The 18,128-nt window shown below is 46.0% G+C and overlaps 1 protein-coding gene across 5 annotated transcripts in view; it reads left to right on the forward strand.

Annotated features, from left to right (window-relative positions):
• The window catches only part of nbeal1 (neurobeachin-like 1), a 50,777-nt gene that overhangs the window by 28,738 nt on the left and 3,911 nt on the right, over positions 1-18,128 (forward strand). For 3 of the 5 annotated variants that reach the window (XM_069675030.1, XM_069675031.1, XM_069675027.1), the window contains 31 exons: positions 1,129-1,288; positions 1,373-1,475; positions 1,561-1,720; positions 4,539-4,697; positions 4,827-4,986; positions 5,360-5,448; positions 5,573-6,178; positions 7,597-7,772; positions 7,851-8,139; positions 8,215-8,523; positions 8,612-8,761; positions 8,845-9,002; positions 9,087-9,211; positions 11,135-11,261; positions 11,354-11,502; positions 11,581-11,816; positions 12,176-12,271; positions 12,361-12,485; positions 12,564-12,704; positions 12,787-12,917; positions 13,004-13,113; positions 13,222-13,339; positions 14,132-14,229; positions 14,323-14,439; positions 14,527-14,616; positions 14,733-14,842; positions 14,937-15,109; positions 16,592-16,686; positions 16,865-16,981; positions 17,648-17,809; positions 17,949-18,097. In XM_069675030.1, coding sequence (XP_069531131.1) covers positions 1,129-1,288; positions 1,373-1,475; positions 1,561-1,720; positions 4,539-4,697; positions 4,827-4,986; positions 5,360-5,448; positions 5,573-6,178; positions 7,597-7,772; positions 7,851-8,139; positions 8,215-8,523; positions 8,612-8,761; positions 8,845-9,002; positions 9,087-9,211; positions 11,135-11,261; positions 11,354-11,502; positions 11,581-11,816; positions 12,176-12,271; positions 12,361-12,485; positions 12,564-12,704; positions 12,787-12,917; positions 13,004-13,113; positions 13,222-13,339; positions 14,132-14,229; positions 14,323-14,439; positions 14,527-14,616; positions 14,733-14,842; positions 14,937-15,109; positions 16,592-16,686; positions 16,865-16,981; positions 17,648-17,809; positions 17,949-18,097 — 4,988 coding nt within the window. Of the gene's footprint in view, positions 1-1,128; positions 1,289-1,372; positions 1,476-1,560; positions 1,721-4,538; positions 4,698-4,826; positions 4,987-5,359; positions 5,449-5,572; positions 6,179-7,596; positions 7,773-7,850; positions 8,140-8,214; positions 8,524-8,611; positions 8,762-8,844; positions 9,003-9,086; positions 9,212-11,134; positions 11,262-11,353; positions 11,817-12,175; positions 12,272-12,360; positions 12,486-12,563; positions 12,705-12,786; positions 12,918-13,003; positions 13,114-13,221; positions 13,340-14,131; positions 14,230-14,322; positions 14,440-14,526; positions 14,617-14,732; positions 14,843-14,936; positions 15,110-16,591; positions 16,687-16,864; positions 16,982-17,647; positions 17,810-17,948; positions 18,098-18,128 lie in introns of all 5 variants that reach the window. The other 2 variants (XM_069675028.1, XM_069675029.1) reach the window with 1 other exon arrangement.

Below are 18,128 nucleotides of genomic sequence, written 5' to 3' on the forward strand. Positions count from 1 at the left end.
ATAGGAAATTAAAAATGTGTGTGTGAGGGGGGTTATATTGAAGTGCATATTACAAAATGCATTAATTATACACATCGCAACATAATATTAATCCATGCAAAAAGGACATAAGCCTCTTTTGTATCTCTCCCTATTTAAACGGGATTAGTTTGGTACTCACTTTAAAGAGGGGGTATTATGCTGGTTCACATTTAAAGACATACATAATGTTACAGTGTTGGATGTCCAGACTAAACGTGGGTGGAGTTTCAAATCTGTAGGTAAAAGTATGTCGGAATAATCTCCAGGCTTCTCGGCTCAGTCTGCAGGCTGCTGCGAACGCCAGGTTTCACGCAGTTTTTTTCTTCACACTGCACAAGACCTGACCAATCAGGAGAAAGCGGACTTGTAGGGGGCGGGGTTTCTTAAAGGGACAGAGCTGACTTGAGTCGTTTAAGGCAGAGGCTGTGCGAGGGCCTGCACAGAGCACCGGTGTGAGAAAAATTAGGTGTTTTTTTAACTGTAAATGATGCTAAGCTACTCCACAGGTGCTACAGAGTGACATATGAAGCTTGAAATTAGCATAATACCCCCCTTTAAATGTATTATTAAAGTCTATTTCCAGCCTTTATTGCATTGCGCTTACTGTATAAGACTCACATGGATGCTGCTGGATCACCTCCAGTGAAAACAACACACCTCAGACTGCTTTATGTCTGGTTCTTGTGTTTTCTTTTGTGTCTCCCTGTTTCATTCCTCATTCTTTTTCTTCAGCCTTTAGCCCGGTGCATGCAAATCACTATTTATTTTCTTTATATGGGGGGGTTGGAAATACCTCCGATTCAGCTATTTACACTATGGGAAAATAAAAGCCTCCGCAGAGACGCAGATAAAAGAAAACATCATAGATGTGGCGATTGTTGCTGCGGGGAAAGTAACCGCACCCTGTAAATGGTGAATGTCCAATTAAACCACTAATGTGTTTCCCCATTCCATCTTTCTTATCTGTTTTGTTGAGACCAATTATGCTTTCAGACACAGCTGTTTACTTGTTTGCTAACAAGCCTGAACAGAGGGAAACATAACACCTACATATACATATTCAATCACTGTTTTAATATCTCTCTCTATTGCTTTGTGTGTGTTTAGCTGCCAGCAGGCCACGTAGACGTCAGCGTGCTGGTCGCCATGCAGCTTCTGATCGAGCAGGTGACGTACGAGAAGAACCAGGCTCTGCTGCAGCAGCTCCACACGCATCTGCTGTTCAACTTCAACATCTGGAACAAAGGCGACTTCCCTCTACGCATAGGTTAGACCTTTATGTGTGGCAAAAAGTGTGCGTGTGTTTCTCCTAGTTCGATGAGTTGGTTAAAACTTGTTTCTTCTTCTTCAGGTCATATCCAGTACATGTCCACTGTCATCAAAGACAACAGGAAGCAGTTCAGAAAAAAATACGGGGTTCAGTTCCTTTTGGACACCGTACGCCTTTATTACGGGTGAGATCATAATTTCCCAAGTTCTTAAAAAACATTTAGTCTCTCTTTCCCTTCACATCATCGTCTCCTGCTCTGTACTCTGTAGGAAGAACAGCAATAAAGAGGGCGACCTCAGTGAGGACGACGTTCGAACCATCCGAGCGTCACTCTGCGGCCTTATTAAGTACTACATCAGCAAGGGGATGTCACAGGACGAGATGCACAGCATTCTGGGATACGTCGCTGCCATCGGGGATGAGGAGCAGGTAAGGGGGTGGAGTCAGATATTATAGAATGCACTTAGAAGCCTTGCACTGTCGACAGCAAGACCAGAGTCTTTATGATTTCAGGGTTGTCCATCCTTTTGTACGTCCACAAGGCCGTCCCAATCTTATACAGGTGATGCCTCAGAAACACCTGGAGGAATTAGCTTCATAAACTGATTAGATATCATGGGTTAAAGGTCATAGATCAAGGTCACTCAACGATCGTTTTGGCCCTAATTTAAGAATTCATACGCTTTTTATCCCACTATTTCACACACATGTCTTACAGGGTAAATTAAGGAAGTGATGGCATTTTTTTTACCCAAAAGCAGACGTTCACAGATGTGGAAACTTCAATGACCGTAGTGATTGTTTTAGTTACGTCTCCTCTCGCCGTTCCTCCTCTACTCTGCTAATCAGGAACAGATCGGCTGCAGGAGCCGGATTTGTCAACAGAGCTGTCAATCATCATTTTTACAGCATCAAATAACCAATTGAAACTAAACTTGTCAGAAAAACATTATAACTATAATGACAGAAGCCATGTTTGAGAAAAATTTATTTGGCATGTATTTTGATTTTATAGTTTGACTCATGTCCCATCTGTTAACATGGAGGAGGCGGGCTTTATGACCTATACTGCAGCCAGTCAGCAGGGGGGCGATAGAGAGGGTTTGGCTTCACTTTTAGGGAGCTGTCATGTCGTCCATCTTGTTATACAGCCTATGGTCTGAACTGATTATATTTTAGTGGTCAAAGGTCAAGGTCAACATGACCTCATGTCCATCCCATTCTAGCAAACATGATTTCTCAGCAACGCCTGAATTTGTTTTTACATCGGGTTAATTTTTAATTTGTCTGAGAGAACATCATCTCCAACTTCATCTTTTAATAAACTCTGCTGCTGATTTTGTTCCTACTGATAAAAAAGATAAATAAAAGGAGGAAGAAGATGTGAAGGAGAGAAAAAGATGAAATGTTGAGGCGAGGGACTCTTGAGTTAAATGTCACAATTGATGTTTAAAAGAGGGATGTGTCAGGTTCTTTCAGCTCCATCTGTAGAGAACCTTTGCTCGATGAGAAGCTAATCATCTTATCTTGGAGGGTCTGCATCATCCACATGCCTTTTCTTCAAATGCCCGCACATTAGCGACGTGCAAAAGCAAAGTCCACTTTACAAGTCTTGCAGGCGATCCTTTTCTTTGCAGTTGAGGCTGAAATGCTCTCAGACTTTAGAAGTTTCAAGAAGCGATGGTGCATCAGTTGCCGCCATGTTGCTATGTTTGTCTAGCTGTCGCTTCCCGGTCGCTGTTTTGCATGCGCAACTCTCAGCAGAGATAGTAAGGACGCGAGATGGCTCACTCCTCAGCAAACTCCAGAAAACGAACACAGGATGAAAAACACGTGCGATGATGTAACCAACTATTATCAGCGATTAAATTAGTAATGAAAAAAATTGAAATGAATATCAAAGGTTATCTTGTTACTCTAATAATATTGTCACTAGCAAGCAACAGAAAACTCCTAAAGTCAGATCAAAAGAGCAAAACATTCATTAAGAACAAAAGGTGAATTTACTCTCAGCCTTGTTATCAGCAGCTGGAGAATAAAGACAGAGGCGTGTCGAGCAACAGCCAAAAGATTTGGAGTAGGTCGCGTTATAATGAGCACATTCCTGCCAGATGACCCATATATATCGTGAAACTCCTTTGCCAACCTCTCTTGCCATTCGAGGATTTCACTGTGTAATAAGATGACCTTTGCTTCCCTCTGAGATGCCTGTGCAGGAAGCCGTCGGCTCGTTTCCCACCTGGCAGCCTCTCTGCATTATTGTTAAACATTTTCCTCTCTGTAAGCATCTATCAGCGCCCCTCGGCGGAAACGAACCACTTAATTTCCCGACTGTTTTCCCTCTGTGAATGTAACAGTCCAACACATCGCTGGTTTTCACAGGACTCTGTATCTGTCAGCTATTTTGTGAAACCCATTTCCTCTTCTTGTCACACCTCCTCTCTGCCTCTTTTAGCCCTGTCTCGTTTTTCATTTTGTCTGTCGCTTTGAATATCCTCTTACACGGCCGCGCTATATGTGGACGCTTACATCACACTTGATGAGCATCTGGTCAATGTAGTCCTCCTGCATCTGCTGTCTCTCTGCTCATATTTACCCATTCATCAAGCTGGACGGTCTTCAACTTAATCAATGAAAAATGCCAATCATGATTTTGGGTTCCACTCGATGATTGACAACAATACTGGTGTTTAAAATGCTCCACCCGTCGAAAACTCTGCTGCGTATCAAATCAAGCGCCTCCTAAACTCGGGCGATCAGAGCTTTTGGCTTCACTTTGGAAGAGCTGCCATGTTGTAAGAGCACCCACCTTGCAGCAGCAGTTAAGAGTGGAAGCGTAAAACAACAGACCGGTGTTTCAGTTCAACGAGTGACCATGTTAGCTGGTGACTTTGCAGCCGAATGTGGCTGTCGTGGTTACAGCAGCTGCTGGAAAAAAAAGAGTGCCTCTTTGTTGATTTGGCCCCCCCGAAATGGCTCGTCATCGGTTGTTTGGAGGTGTTTCGGGTTTAGAGAAAGTGATGTAAAGCAAGAAAAAATAATACGCAAAGAGTGCATGAAACCTGCGCCGCAAAGCAACACAACTAACTTGTTCAAGCAGCTGAAAAAACACAAAGTGCAGCATGATCAGTGTGTCCTTTTCCAGCGACACCCTATCCACCCAACTCCCATCGTAAGGCTAATGATTTCTTCTCGACCACGACGATGTAAAAGTCACTAAATGCTTATGTGATTCTGTGTGTTGCAGTTGTGTGGGCTGCTGGAGTTGTTACTCAGCCTTCTTCAGAGCAGCCCGGCCAGGGACCAAATCTTCCTCCTCCTCTTCGAGCCCGGGGCGGCCGACTCCTGCTACGCCCTGCTGCTCAACAACAAGCACTCGGACCGCCTCCGAGAGCTCGTCTTCAAGGTGGGTTCCACCAACCACACCTGACCGAACATGCTGGCCATTTTATTCCTCAGAAGTTTATTCCTTTAAATGTGAAATGAATCATACAGTTGGTTATATAATGCCTTCTCTCTCTCGCCTTCTGTGCAGCTGTTTGAACGTATGCTGCGCTGCGATCGCGTCTATGAGAGGAATAAGCAGCGCTTGCGGCTGAGGGAGGCGGGCTACTCCGGCTTGTCGCTGCTCTTCTCCGAACTTCACATCACTCCAACCCTGATCCGCTGTCTCCTCAACCAGGTCCTCCACACAGGTGCGCTTTTCTTTACAGTATCACTGCTCGCTCTACTATAAATCTGTCATACATTACAGCCTGTGCACTCACACGTGCATCCTCAAGGAGGGTTTAGCCACTACTCATTATATCTGTTGTTTAACAGAGAAGCAGTGTGGATTTACTTTCATTGAACTCCGTAAATAACCTCATATAGACGCCACATTTTATTTGAAGGCTGAAAAAATCTCTAATACTTTGTGCAGATCAATGCAGCTGAGGCTTTTTGTCAGAGGCAGCGGACAGAATTGCTCCCCAGAGAGCAAAACAGACGATCGCATTAGCGCATTGAAGCGCCAATCAATGCCATAAAGCTGATGAATAAATGCAAATTGTGTCTGTGTGTCTCCAGATCACGTGGTGAACTACAAAGACCTCATGTCCCTGGTCCAGCTGACTCACCGGGCCGGACCGAGCGTGCGCCTCATCGTCTGCAAGAGGGTGAGGGGAACACCTGCACTTTATTGCACTCTAATTATATCAACTAACAAAAATCCTATCCTCTCCCTCTGCTGCTTCCTGCAGGTGTCATTAAGCTTTAATCTCCTTCCTCCTCTGTCTCCAGGTGTGCCAGCTGCTGCAATCCCAACAGGACGCCGCCGTCCAGATTTCCAGGCAGCAGTGTTGGCAGGACACTTTGATGCGCCTGTACCTGCGGGGTGAAGGCTCCTTACCGCTGCGTAGCGCCGACACCGTCAGCGCATGCAGCCTGGACCTGAACCGGCCAAGCAGCAGCGGCACCAACCGCCTGGAGCTGCCGCTGGAGAGGCGAGGGCGAGCGAGCAGCGCGGGCCGCCTGGACCGGCTGGAGGACGACCGGCTCAGCATAGGCGACACCCGCTCCGTGGACAGCCTGGAGAACGGGGACGTCATCTCGCTGCTGGACACGCCGTCTTCGTCCGCCTCCGCCGAGCCGCAGCTGCACGTCAAGCCCTGGGTGGTGGGGAAGTCCGGGGGGTTGACGCTGGATCTGTCCCATCTGCAGGCGTACGAGGGAGCGGAGAGCGGCAGCCAAACGCCGGGCAGCATGCCCAGCACGCCGTCGCCGCTGGAGACCTCTAAGCCTTTCCCAGGAGGCTCTGGGGATCGAGACGCGTCTTCCTCCCTGACTGAAGACAGCTTCCTCTTTAGTGACAACATCTCGCTGGGGGAGTCCTTCAACAATGCGGAGGTGAGATGGGAAATAGGGCCGCCGGTTTAGACACTATCCACTATCCTCTCTCTCTCAGTTAAGGCATCAAAGGCTAAAAAAAGCCTCTTCAGCATTACTCAAACAGAAATAAAATGCTATTTTTAGCTGCACATTTGGTGCTCTAATGCAGTGTTTCTCAAATGGGGCTACTTGTTACCCCGGGGTACTTTGGAAAACTGCAGGGAGGGAGATTTTTTTCCCAGTAGTTACATACTTTTGCGTAATTCCTTAAAGATATAATAAGTAGGAGTTTTTTCTTGCAAAACAGGGCCCCTCCTCCCTGGGGTCTTTCATCACCAGAAGCTCACTCTCACTCTCTCGTGCGAGAACACGCCAAACCCCCGACAGCATCACGGTTACCGTTGCGCTAGCGTGCTAACTGCCGGTTAGCTTGTCCTGAGGCACCTACCTGTCCAACAGAAAGAAGGCCAACTCTGCGTCGCTCTTTCGCCACGTTCGCCGCTCTGATTGGGCCCAGTTGCTAATTTGAACCACTCCCACTCTCACCTGTACGCTGTGATTGGCTCAGGGAACCACAACAGCGCCCCCTCCTGTAAACGTCCCGTGCAAAGCAAAACAACAGAACAGATGCAGAGGGAAGGGTCTCACAAGGTTCTGCACACTGTGGGGAACGGCGAGCAGGCCTGTGTCTGAGGACTGCAGATTCCAGGATGGGGTGCAGGGGTGGAGGAAGTCAGAAAGGTGGGACCTAAGCGGGAGCGAGTGAAGGTGGAGGATCTCTGCCTGTCAGGTAGTGATGATCGGAGTCTGGAAATGTTTTAGAGGTGGCCGTCCACACGGACGAGGAGCAGTGCCTTGAGTGCCACAACTATGAGCTCTGTTGTATTGCTGATTAGCTTGAGAAAATAAGACACCCAGGTTTTTATGGTGTGCATGCAGGCGTGGGTGACAGAGGATCCATTTACTGTTCACCTTACCAAAGCTGTAAAAACAGCTTCACCTGCAGCAGTAAGCAGCTGATAATAAACCTCCTGGTGTTTTTATCCCATATCATATAAGTGCTTCCGACTCAGTGGGTGAAATGTCACAGCCGCCCTCTGGGAGCCCTGCGCTGCCTTCACTGTCATCTAATGGGCTCTGTTTTTTTGTCATTTCAGTGTGACTGGAGGGCAGAGGTAGACGAGAGACAGCCTGCCTCCTCCTCGCAGGAGGCTGTCAGATGTTTCATTTTACAAGCACTAGCTGGCGGATGTGACGAAGCTTTTAGGATTAGAGGGGAGGGATTCAACTTAAACTTTGGCTTTCATAAGGCGTATTAGAATGCATTAAAGTCTGACTTAAGGAAGAGTATCCACACATATAGGAGATAACATGACTGTCATGAACCTCCTCCTGATGATCTGCTTTCCCTTCTTTGGTGCGGTGTCGCCCCCTAGCGTGCGGAGGAGGAGCTTTGCAACATGCTGCAGGAGATCATCCTGTGTGTGATGTGGCGCGGCGTGGAAGGATCCGACGATTCGGCGTGGCTGGAGCGCGGCCAGGTCTTCTCCGCTCTCACCAAACTGGGAACGGCCAACGAGCTGCTCCTTCCTGTCGACCAAATCAAACTCAGGTTAGCTCTCTTTTTCCTCTCCTAGGAAACGACATAGGAGCTGGAAGAGGTTGAATGACTCTCTCTTTTTTATTCCAGTCTAATGGAGCGGATGTTGGAGTGGGCCGTGAGCGATAACCGCGAGGCGTCGGCCGCCACGTTGCCTCAGCACACGGAGAACGCAGTGCGGCTGCTTCACATGGTGCAGGACTTCCTGCAGGCGGAGGGCCTCGTCAACCCGGCTCTGTGGACGGAGAAGGTGCTGGAGGAGACCGTGACGCTGATGGACAGCCTCATGGTGTGGTACACATCCGGCACGCAGTGGTTCCAGCTCTCACAAGTCGGGCTGAGGCTGCTGCTCGGCTTCATGGCTCAGGAGGACCCTGAGGTGAGCTTTTTATCCCATCAATTTCTGCTTTTTATGTTAAAAAGAAAGCACAACATTAAGTCCTTTCTGTCGCAGGTGTGTGCGATGGCTACTGCAAAGCTCAACGGCATCCTCCAGACCAAAGAGGTGTCCAGCCAGGATGAAGCCTGCTACCTGCTAGGCAAGGTTGAGGGCATTTTACGGCGCTCCATCCAGGAGCAAACCGAGGAGACGTACTCCTTCCTGGTTCCTCTGCTGCGAACGCTGCTCTCCAAAGTCCACCGCCTCCTCTACATGGAGCTGCACCTCCCCCAGCTCCCCGACACCAACGGCAGCCCGTCCTTCTTCGAGGACTTCCAGCTGTACTGCAACTCGCCCGAGTGGCGCGTCTACCTCGACAAATATGTACGAGATGAGATTCAGCAATTAAAATTCGTTCTTTTAAATCATGCAACCTTAAAAAAAATAAGTGTTTACTTCCTTTTATCTTCAGATTATTCCGTACATGAAGCAGTATGAAATCGAAACATTCAGCCAGGGCCACGAGACCATGGCGCTCTACTGGAAGGAGTGCTACGAGGCTTTCATGGTCAGCCTGCACAAGAGAGAGAGGGAGAGAGGGGAGAGCAAGATCCGCTTCCAGGTATCAGTAATAGACGCATCTTTCCCTCCACTTCCGTCCTGTTTGAGTCCAAACTTTCACTCACACAACCTCTTTCCTTTCAGGAGCAGTTTGTGGAGCCGTTCTCCCGCCGAGGCCGCCAGGAGAACCTGCGCTACAACAGCATGCTGAAGCAGCAGCACAGCCAGAACAGTGCCACCCTCAGGCAGTGGAAGGCGGCACGCCGGGGTCTGGTGTGCGAGAGGGGGCCGTGGGCTGAACGGTACAGACGTCACCGTCTCTTTATCGCTGCTTTCTTGTTTTTCTCCACTTCGTTATATCGACTGTGATATCTTGCTTCTAACAGGCAGCAGGATGAGATGCACTGGCGGGTGTCCAGCGCAGAGAACTTCTCGCGCATGAGGCTGAAGCTGGTCAGAAACTACAACTACGACTCTCATCGAGAAGCCAGCGCTCTGAGAGACAACCTCGGTGAGACGAAAGATCCCTTTAATCTGGTTTTTGTTGTGGTGCAGTTTTATTCTCTTTCAAATATACGCTTTGATATTTGGGTCTAAATATTGAGCTGTAATTGAAGTAAATCAACCTGCTCCAGAAGATGTATTCGGTAGATGAAGAGGGAGATGTGTGCGCTCAGTGTGACACTTATCCAGCCTGCCCTTGATAAACAGATTAGAATGGACTGACTTTGAAAATCCTCTTTAAGCCGAACTTATGTCCCACCCTTCTATTTACCTAATGAGGAGGATGATCCACTGTGCTTTGTGTTTTTTGTGTACTCTGAATTCATCCCAAAGTTATAAAGTAGTCCTGTCTTTTCTAGCGCACCATGGTCCAGTGGTTTGGTCCACACTTGCGTGTTCTCACCTGTCCGAACGAACCGGACGTTCGCACTTAACTCCGGTTAGTCCGGTTCATAAGGACCAAAGCAGGTCTGAAAGCACCCATAAGATACGATGAGATAACATAAACCTTTATTGATCCCACAGCAGGGACATTTTTGGAAGAGATAGACCGATATGGTTTTTTCAGGGCCGATACCCATACCGATTATTAGTACTCAAGGAGGCCAATAACCGATATTTGGAGCCGATATTCATTTGCAGTAAAAATATTGGCGTCAAAATTTTGAATAATACAAACTCCAACACTTAACTTTGTTTAAATGCCTTTAAGCATATGTTTATTAAACAAACAAACAAAAAGCGCAGGGAGTTCCCAGGCTCAGCAGCATCTCTTATAAAGTTAACTGAAAATTTAAATTTAAATAAATATATAAATAACTTCCTGAAGTTTTATAAAGTAAATAAAACAAAGTCAAATAACATTTGCAAAGAAATGAACTAATATCGGCCGTCGGATAAACATTTTAAAAAAATAAAAAATTCAATTTTAAAAATTTTAAAAAATTTAAAAAAAAAATTAATTAAAAAAAAAAAAAAAAAAAAAAAATTGCCGATATGCGCCAAAATACCGAATATCGGCGCCGATAATCGGTCCGGCCGATAATCGGTCTATCCCTAATTTTTGGTGTTTAACAGCAACATAGAAACGACAGAAAGCACACATATAATCAAACAGCTACAGCATAAGTGAGAGACTTTTTACTATCTTCAGTTAGGATGTGTGCTTTTATGTTGTACTGGGAGCGTCTGACTGCAGCAGGAAGGGAAGGATTTGCGGTATCTCTCCTTCACACACCGCGGGTGACGCAGCCTGTCACTGAAGGAGCTCCCCAGTGCTGTTACTGTGTGCTGTACTTTGAGGGGATAGCTTTGCCATCGTCCATTGCCACTGGGCCTCCAGAACAGAGCTGGCCTTCCTAACCAGTTTGTTAAGTCTCGACCTGAGACCTGACCGGAGTGTTTTTAGCAGATGGAGTCTGCTCTGGCCTTTCTTGTAGAGTGCATTGATGTGATCTGTCCAGTTCAGTTTGTTGCTCAGGTGAACACCCAGGTACTTGTAAGAGTCCACATCAGTTCAACAATCAGTTCCAGTTCCTGGATGTTCCCCCTTTGTTCCCCCGCTTGAAACAGTGACAGGAATCTGAAACCTCCTGGCAAATATGATTGATTTGAGGGGATTCTCCGAGAGCTGTTGAGTCCCTAAACTTTGACATTCTGAAAGTGTCACCGCTGACTTTGACTGACTTTCCTGCCTGAGTTCATTAGGCGATAAACTGATTGCCCAGACTCCCACCGGTCTGGCAGCCTGCTGTGTGTTCACCCTGTAAATTTAATATGTAACTTTTTCAATTAAAACAAGCCAGCAGGAGTTTTGCCGGCGCTAAAATAACACCTGGCATCTGTCACGTTCAAAGTTAGTGAAGAAAATCAGCTAAGGTTTTGAACAGAGGAGTCTAAAATCCTCTCCTGTCTCCCTTGCTTTGCTCAGGTGTCCATCAGCAGCGTGTAAACCCAGAGCCTCTGCTGCTGGAGGCTGTGAAGCAGGTCAAAGTCAGCGACCTGGAAGACGACATCCTGGAGCTGCCGGAGGACGACCCTGCTGCCGCCAACAACCAGTGAGTCATCAAATAACGATCACTGAATACAATCACATGTTGGATAGCAAGTCAGGAATTGCAGCTGCAAATTTGTGGTCGATGTGCTGCAGAGTGGAAGCAGAGGAGGCCGGCCAGAAGGAGAAGCTGGTGCTGTGGGAGGACTGCGAGCTGGTGACCGTTGTGGACGTGGTGCCCGGCCGCCTGGAGCTCACAACCCAACACATCTACTTCTACGACAGCAGCCAGGAGAAAGAGGAAGGTGAGGTGGCAGCGAGAGTGAGAACGAGTGACAAAATATGGGGATCAATGCTTTTAACTGTCTACCTGCTTCCTGAAGGTGTAGGCCACGACTTCAAATGGCCCCTGTCTCAGATCCGAGAGGTCCACCTGCGGCGGTACAACCTCCGCCGCTCTGCTCTGGAGATCTTCCTCATCGACCAGACTAATTACTTCCTCAACTTCAAGAAGGAGGCGAGGAACAAGGTGTACAGCCGCATGCTGCTGCTGCGATCCCTCAGCCTGTATGGAACCCGCTCGCCGCAGGAGCTCCTCAAAGCGTCTGGACTCACTCAGGTTAGAAGAGGAAACAATGACGCAGAGCTTTCAATGATAAGTACACAAACAGATTCAATGAGAGATAAAGCTACATTGTGGAGGCGTCTAGTTTGGCATTATGGGGTCGCAGAGTCACATAAAGTGCAATTCGTAAAGTGCAATTCGTAAAGTGCAATTCGTAAAGTGCAATTCATAAAGTGCAATTCATATCCGATAAGTGTAGATCCGACAGGAAAGAAAAACGGCGCCTGGAGGGGGCTGATGTAAAGCTACCTAAAAAACAACATTTTGAATGTCCGAGAAGTCATAAAAGTCATGTAGCATTGGCGTGTGTTTTATCTTAAAGTGACAAAAATAAGAACTTGTTCTCTGCGCAGAAATGGGTGAACCGAGAGATCTCCAATTTTGACTACTTGATGCAACTCAACACGATCGCAGGCAGAACGTACAACAACCTGGCTCAGTATCCGGTGGTAGGTTCCTCACTTTACACCGCTGTACAACTTAATCCAGCAAGGTTTAATGTTGATATATGAGCTCACATGTTGCGTGTGTGTTCCAGTTTCCCTGGATTTTAGCCGACTACACCTCCGAGGAGCTGGACCTGTCTGATCCTCGGGTGTTCAGGGATCTGTCGAAGCCGGTGGCGGTTCTTAACGAACGCAACGCCAAGGCTGTTAGAGAGAAGTACGTACCATCCGTCCGTAATCATTACTTAAAAGTAAAAAAAAAGAATAGAAATGCATAACTGTTTGTGTCTTTTAGGTATGAAAGTTTCGAGGACCCGACAGGAACCATCGACAGGTTCCACTACGGCACCCACTACTCAAACGCTGCCGGTGTGATGCACTACCTGATCCGAGTGGAGCCCTTCACCTCCCTGCACATCCAGCTGCAGAGCGGACGGTAAGGGTAAACCGCTCTGCTGTCCCCACTGGAGAAAGTGTTTATTCTGGATGCTCATGTGTACAATCCTGCTCCGCTTCAGGTTCGACTGTGCCGACCGCCAGTTCCACTCCATCCCTGCGACGTGGCAGACCCTCATGGACAACCCCAACGACGTCAAGGAGCTCATCCCCGAGTTCTTCTACTTCCCAGAATTCCTTGAGAACCAAAATGGTGAGGTTTGAGCCTCGCACACAAAACTCTACCTTTACTTTCAATCAGTGAGAATCAGTGTGCAATGTCTTCTTACTGTCACTCAGGCTTCGATCTGGGCCGCCTGCAGATCTCCAAGGAACGAGTAAATGATGTTGTTTTGCCCAAATGGGCCAAATCCCCCGAAGACTTCATCTACAAGCACCGCAAAGCCCTGGTGAGACGCAGCTTCACTTCTAATAATGTAGCTGCTCCTAAGGGATCATTCTCGGAAGATGTTGTGCAATATAACATTTCTGACCACTCTGCGTGCGTTCGTTTTCAGGAGTCGGAGTACGTCTCCGCCCACCTTCATGAGTGGATCGATCTGATCTTTGGTTACAAGCAGAAGGGCCCCGCAGCCGTGGAGGCCCTCAACGTCTTCTACTACTGCACATATGAAGGTAAAACATCCAGAGCAGCTGTGACACAAATGAGGCGACATTCCTTGCAAAATGACGGACGTGACAAAAACAGTGATGCTTCTAACCTCGCTAACAGGACTTTTTACATGTTTACACATATATGTACAGATACCTGCCACTATATTGAGGAACAGAGGCGTCGCAATGTACTATTTCCGGCAATAGATTTTTTTCAGGCTTTTGATTGGCCGTGATTTTATTTTCTTCTTTGCATGACCGGGTTATATCGCCGCCTGTTGGTGTGGCATTCTCATGACAGCGTTTCTGTTGTGTTTTTTTGTGTGATTTTTTTTATAACCGTGAGTGTACGGGGGTTGTCATGGAAACCAAGGAGGGAAAAACTCCATGGCCTGAATCCGACCCAGGTGATGATGTCCCAAAGCTTGACAACAACGCGCGCATAACGAACAACGAAGGGACGTTTTTTTTTTACGCGTCATTTGATGCTTCTTCCGCACAAAAAGCGTGCGACTGCGTAACATTACGTTCTAGAAGTTTCCATATAACCTCAGCTGAGGATCTATAGTGTATTACCCGTGGAGAACATCGTCAGGACATAAATAATGAGATGGCACTACAGCAGATTGAACCTGTATACGGCTTAGTGAACTGAATGTGACTAAAAAAGACTATGAATGAATCTAAAATAGCTGCCAAAATTAACTGCCATAAAGTCTACTGAGTGATATACAGACTGCTTATGGAAGTGTAACAATCCAGAACACATTACCTTTTGTAATTTGCAGCATGTTTCCCTCTTTGTCGCTGCAGGAGCGGTGGACCTGGACGCCATCACCGATGAGAAGGAGCGTAAAGCTCTGGAAGGCATGATCAGCAACTTTGGACAGACGCCGTGCCAGTTACTGAAGGTGCACACACCAGATGCATGACTTTATTATAAGAAATGATAGTGTGTGCATCAGTTGATCAGATTGAGACTTTTTTATGTGTGTGATGTGCAGGAGCCGCACCCAGTGCGTCTGTCTCAGGAGGAAGTGGAGAAGAGGAAGGCTCAGCTGGACTCGTGTCCCCTCAGCATGTTCGAACACCTCAGCGACCTCAAGTCCTTCTTTGTTGAGGTTCGATCTTTTGATCCCTTATTTACTCACTAATTATTAGCACACGTTTTATGAAAGTATAACAACTCTCTTCCTGTCATGCTGCAGGGCATCAGTGACAACGTGCCGCTGGTTAAGGCTGTGGTGCCAAAGAATCAGTCCCATTCCTTCATCACCCAGGGGAGCCCCGACACCATGGTGAGCCCTGCTGCTGCTGCCACTCAAAATCAATACAATCATCGTTACAGAGTTGTTTTCTATTGACCTTCAAATGTGTAGAAATTGTAGACACAATGAATGATTGATGTCTGCAGGTGACGGTTAGTAAGAACTGCCTGGTTGGGACCCATGGGTGGCTGCCTTACAACAAGAACATCTCCAACTACTTCACCTTTATAAAGGACCCCACTGTGTCCAACACTAAGTGAGAACCTCTGCCCTGACAACACTGCATTTATCGCCATCAAGTCTTTCTTATCACCTGCGTCACTCATCTTCCTCTCATCATCTTCTCCCAGGACCCAGCGCTTCCTGTCCGGACCCTTCGCCCCCGGCGTGGAGGTCACAGCGGGGCTGTTTGTCGTCTCCCACGACGGCAAGCTGCTCTTCAGCGGCGGCCACTGGGACAACAGCTTACGGGTCACCTCGCTGGTTAAGGGCAAGACTGTGGGGCAGCACATCCGACACATGGGTAAACACACACACTGTTTATGCATCAGTGAAGAACAGTCTGCATCTGAAAGAAACAGGCCTGGTGTGGCTAAGTTTAAGAGGTATATACAACCTATTTACAAGTAGGAGTAAGTTAAAGTGAGAGTTATGGGATAAAGTGACATGTATGGGTAATAGCAGCAGCATTTAAAAAGTATGCGATAACACAGTATGACATGAGGTATAACATATAGTACAATATGAGGTGCAATATAAAAGCGGCATTAAATCCTCTATGGTATATTACAGTGTGTTTATGTATATAATGTATGATATTGATTATTAAGTGAATAGTAAAATGCAAAATAAAAGTAGGATACTTGCAATAATATTATAATATAATATAATACACAGGATGTGGTATCAGTAGTAATAGTAATGTATCAATAAAGACAGAATATCAGATGTAATATGGTGTTGTACAGTACAGTATGTAAAGTGTATGCTAGAATATAATATATTATAATAATAATAATAATTGTAATAATAATAATATGGAGATAAATAGTAAGTGACAGACAGAATGTTGGATGTAATATGGTTGTACAGTACAGTCTGGTACAGCCTAGTATAATATGAATATATATGTATAGAATACTAGTATATAATAATAATAATGTAGCGCAGTATAACATGGAGATAAATAGTAAGTACAGTATAGTATATAGACAGAATATGAGATGCAATATGGTGTTGTACGGTACAGTCTGGTAATGTATGAATAGTATAATATGAATATATACTATAATAATAATAATAACAGTAATGATAATAATAGAATATAGTGCAGTACAATATGGAAATAAATAGTAAGTATAGTATATGAAGGTATAACAGTACATACAGACAGAATATTATAATAATATATAATATATATATACTGTATATGTATATAGCACTAGAATATAACATACTGTAATGATAATAATAACAGTAATAATAATGTCGTATGCAGTATAATATGGAGATAACAAGTAAGTACAGTATAGTATATGAAGGTATAACAGTATACAGACAGATGTAATATAGTGTTGTATGGTACAGTCTGGTACAGTATATTATAAATATATATGTATTGACTACTAGAATATAATAATATTAACAATAACATAATATAGTGCAGTATAATATGGATTAAACAAGTAAGTAAAATCTCATAGTATATGAAGTATATAACGAGTATGTATGTATGATGACAGTCCTGAGTGTGAGACCAATAGAAGAAAGTCCATTATAAGAAACAGTGGTTCAGACCTCTCAGCACCTGCATGTATTTTAATGGCAGCATCTGCTGTCGGCATTTGACCACCAGGTGGCTGCAAGATTCACTCTCTAGACTGGTGATGAGCACAAGGCTGTCAGTAGGAAGATGCAGCCACCTGTGAGCATGTTTCAATGAGTGTTTTGTCACTTTTTATCTGTATGTGTCCTGTAATAATCTTGTTTTTTTCACCTCTCGCAGACATTGTGACCTGCTTGTCAACAGACCACTGCGGCATCCACCTGATCTCCGGCTCCAGAGACACGACCTGCATGGTGTGGCAGGTTCTGCAGCAGGTTAGGACAAATGTGATTGATTATTTACAAAGCCCTTTTAGCTATCGACCCGCAAATCAACCCCACCTAAAGTCATTCGGGAGCCATGAATCATTTCTTTGTATCATTGTTCTCAAATTAAAGGACCAGTTCTGACTCCTAATGAACTGCAGTCTAAATGTGTTGTTCTCTTTCCCAGGGAGGAGCTCCTGTCGGTCTCTACCCCAAGCCGGTTCAGGTGTTGTATGGACACACGGATGAAGTGGTCAGTGTCAGCATCAGCACAGAGCTGGACATGGCTGTGTCTGGATCACGGGTAAACGCACACACACACACACACACACCACTGATTGTCTGTCATCTGTAATAGCTTCAACTCTGAGAGCCAAAAAAAATGGTGGTGCCACTCCGCCGATTAAATCTTGTGTGTCCTTAAAACTATTCGGTCACATGCTTTGTTTATGAGCTGGAAAAACCGGTTGAGACACAGTCCTGCGTGTGAAGAGATTTGCACATTGCGATCTACATATGGATGTAGAATGTGTAGGCAGGGACGTGGATTATTAGTACAGGGAGTGTTCTGGTTTCTGTTTGTAGTTGAACAATCACGTATCAGCAAAAGCAGCCCGGCTCCCATCAGCGTGATCTGACGACAATTTAGCTTCTTATTCATCTCTACAAACAGACATCTGCATGCTAACGGCTAACAATCCATTCTAGGAAAAAAATTCAACTTGAGACAAATTCGCTTAACGCTGCGTCACGAAAGCTGTTCGGCGTTCAGATTTCCTGACTTCCTCGAATGCATCATAAAAGATCAATCTGCCCTCCGTTCAACAGACGAGCATTTTAAATGCAGTTTGTTTTCATACCGCTGAAGTAAGCCAGAGTGCAGCCTCTGTACATTTAACAGTTAAAGTGAGACCCAGCAGAAACAGATGAACAGGCTGATTAATGTGCGTTTCCACTCTGTGTACGGCAGGACGGGACGGTGATCATCCACACGGTGCGCCGGGGTCAGTACATGCGTTGCCTGCGACCTCCGTGCGACAGCTCCCTGCCGCTCTCCATCCTCCACCTGGCCGTGTCCTGGGAGGGTCACCTGCTGGTCCACACGTGCCTGGAGGGCAAAGCCACACTCAAGGTCCACTTTTTTTTTTTACACGTGTTTTGTGGGCTTAGGCAGAGTTTCTTTGAAAGTATCAACAGTCTGCTCAATGCTGGCTGGATATTATGGCCAATTAGAGTATCATCATTGTGTGTTTTTTCTTTCTTTATCGCAGGATAAAAACGCTCTACATCTTTACTCTGTAAATGGGAAGCACCTCTGCAGTGAGCCTCTGAAGGAGCAGGTGACTGACATGTGTGTTTCAGGGGAGTATGTAGTCATCGGCAGCGAGCAGGGATACCTCTCCATCCGAGACCTCTACAGGTAACATTTTAAAACGTATCATGCTTAAAGC

This window comes from Semicossyphus pulcher, unplaced genomic scaffold, assembly GCF_022749685.1.
Source record: "Semicossyphus pulcher isolate SPU_LCO1_2020_fin unplaced genomic scaffold, fSemPul1.0.p SCAF_24, whole genome shotgun sequence".
Classification (NCBI taxonomy): Eukaryota; Metazoa; Chordata; class Actinopteri; order Labriformes; family Labridae; genus Semicossyphus; species Semicossyphus pulcher.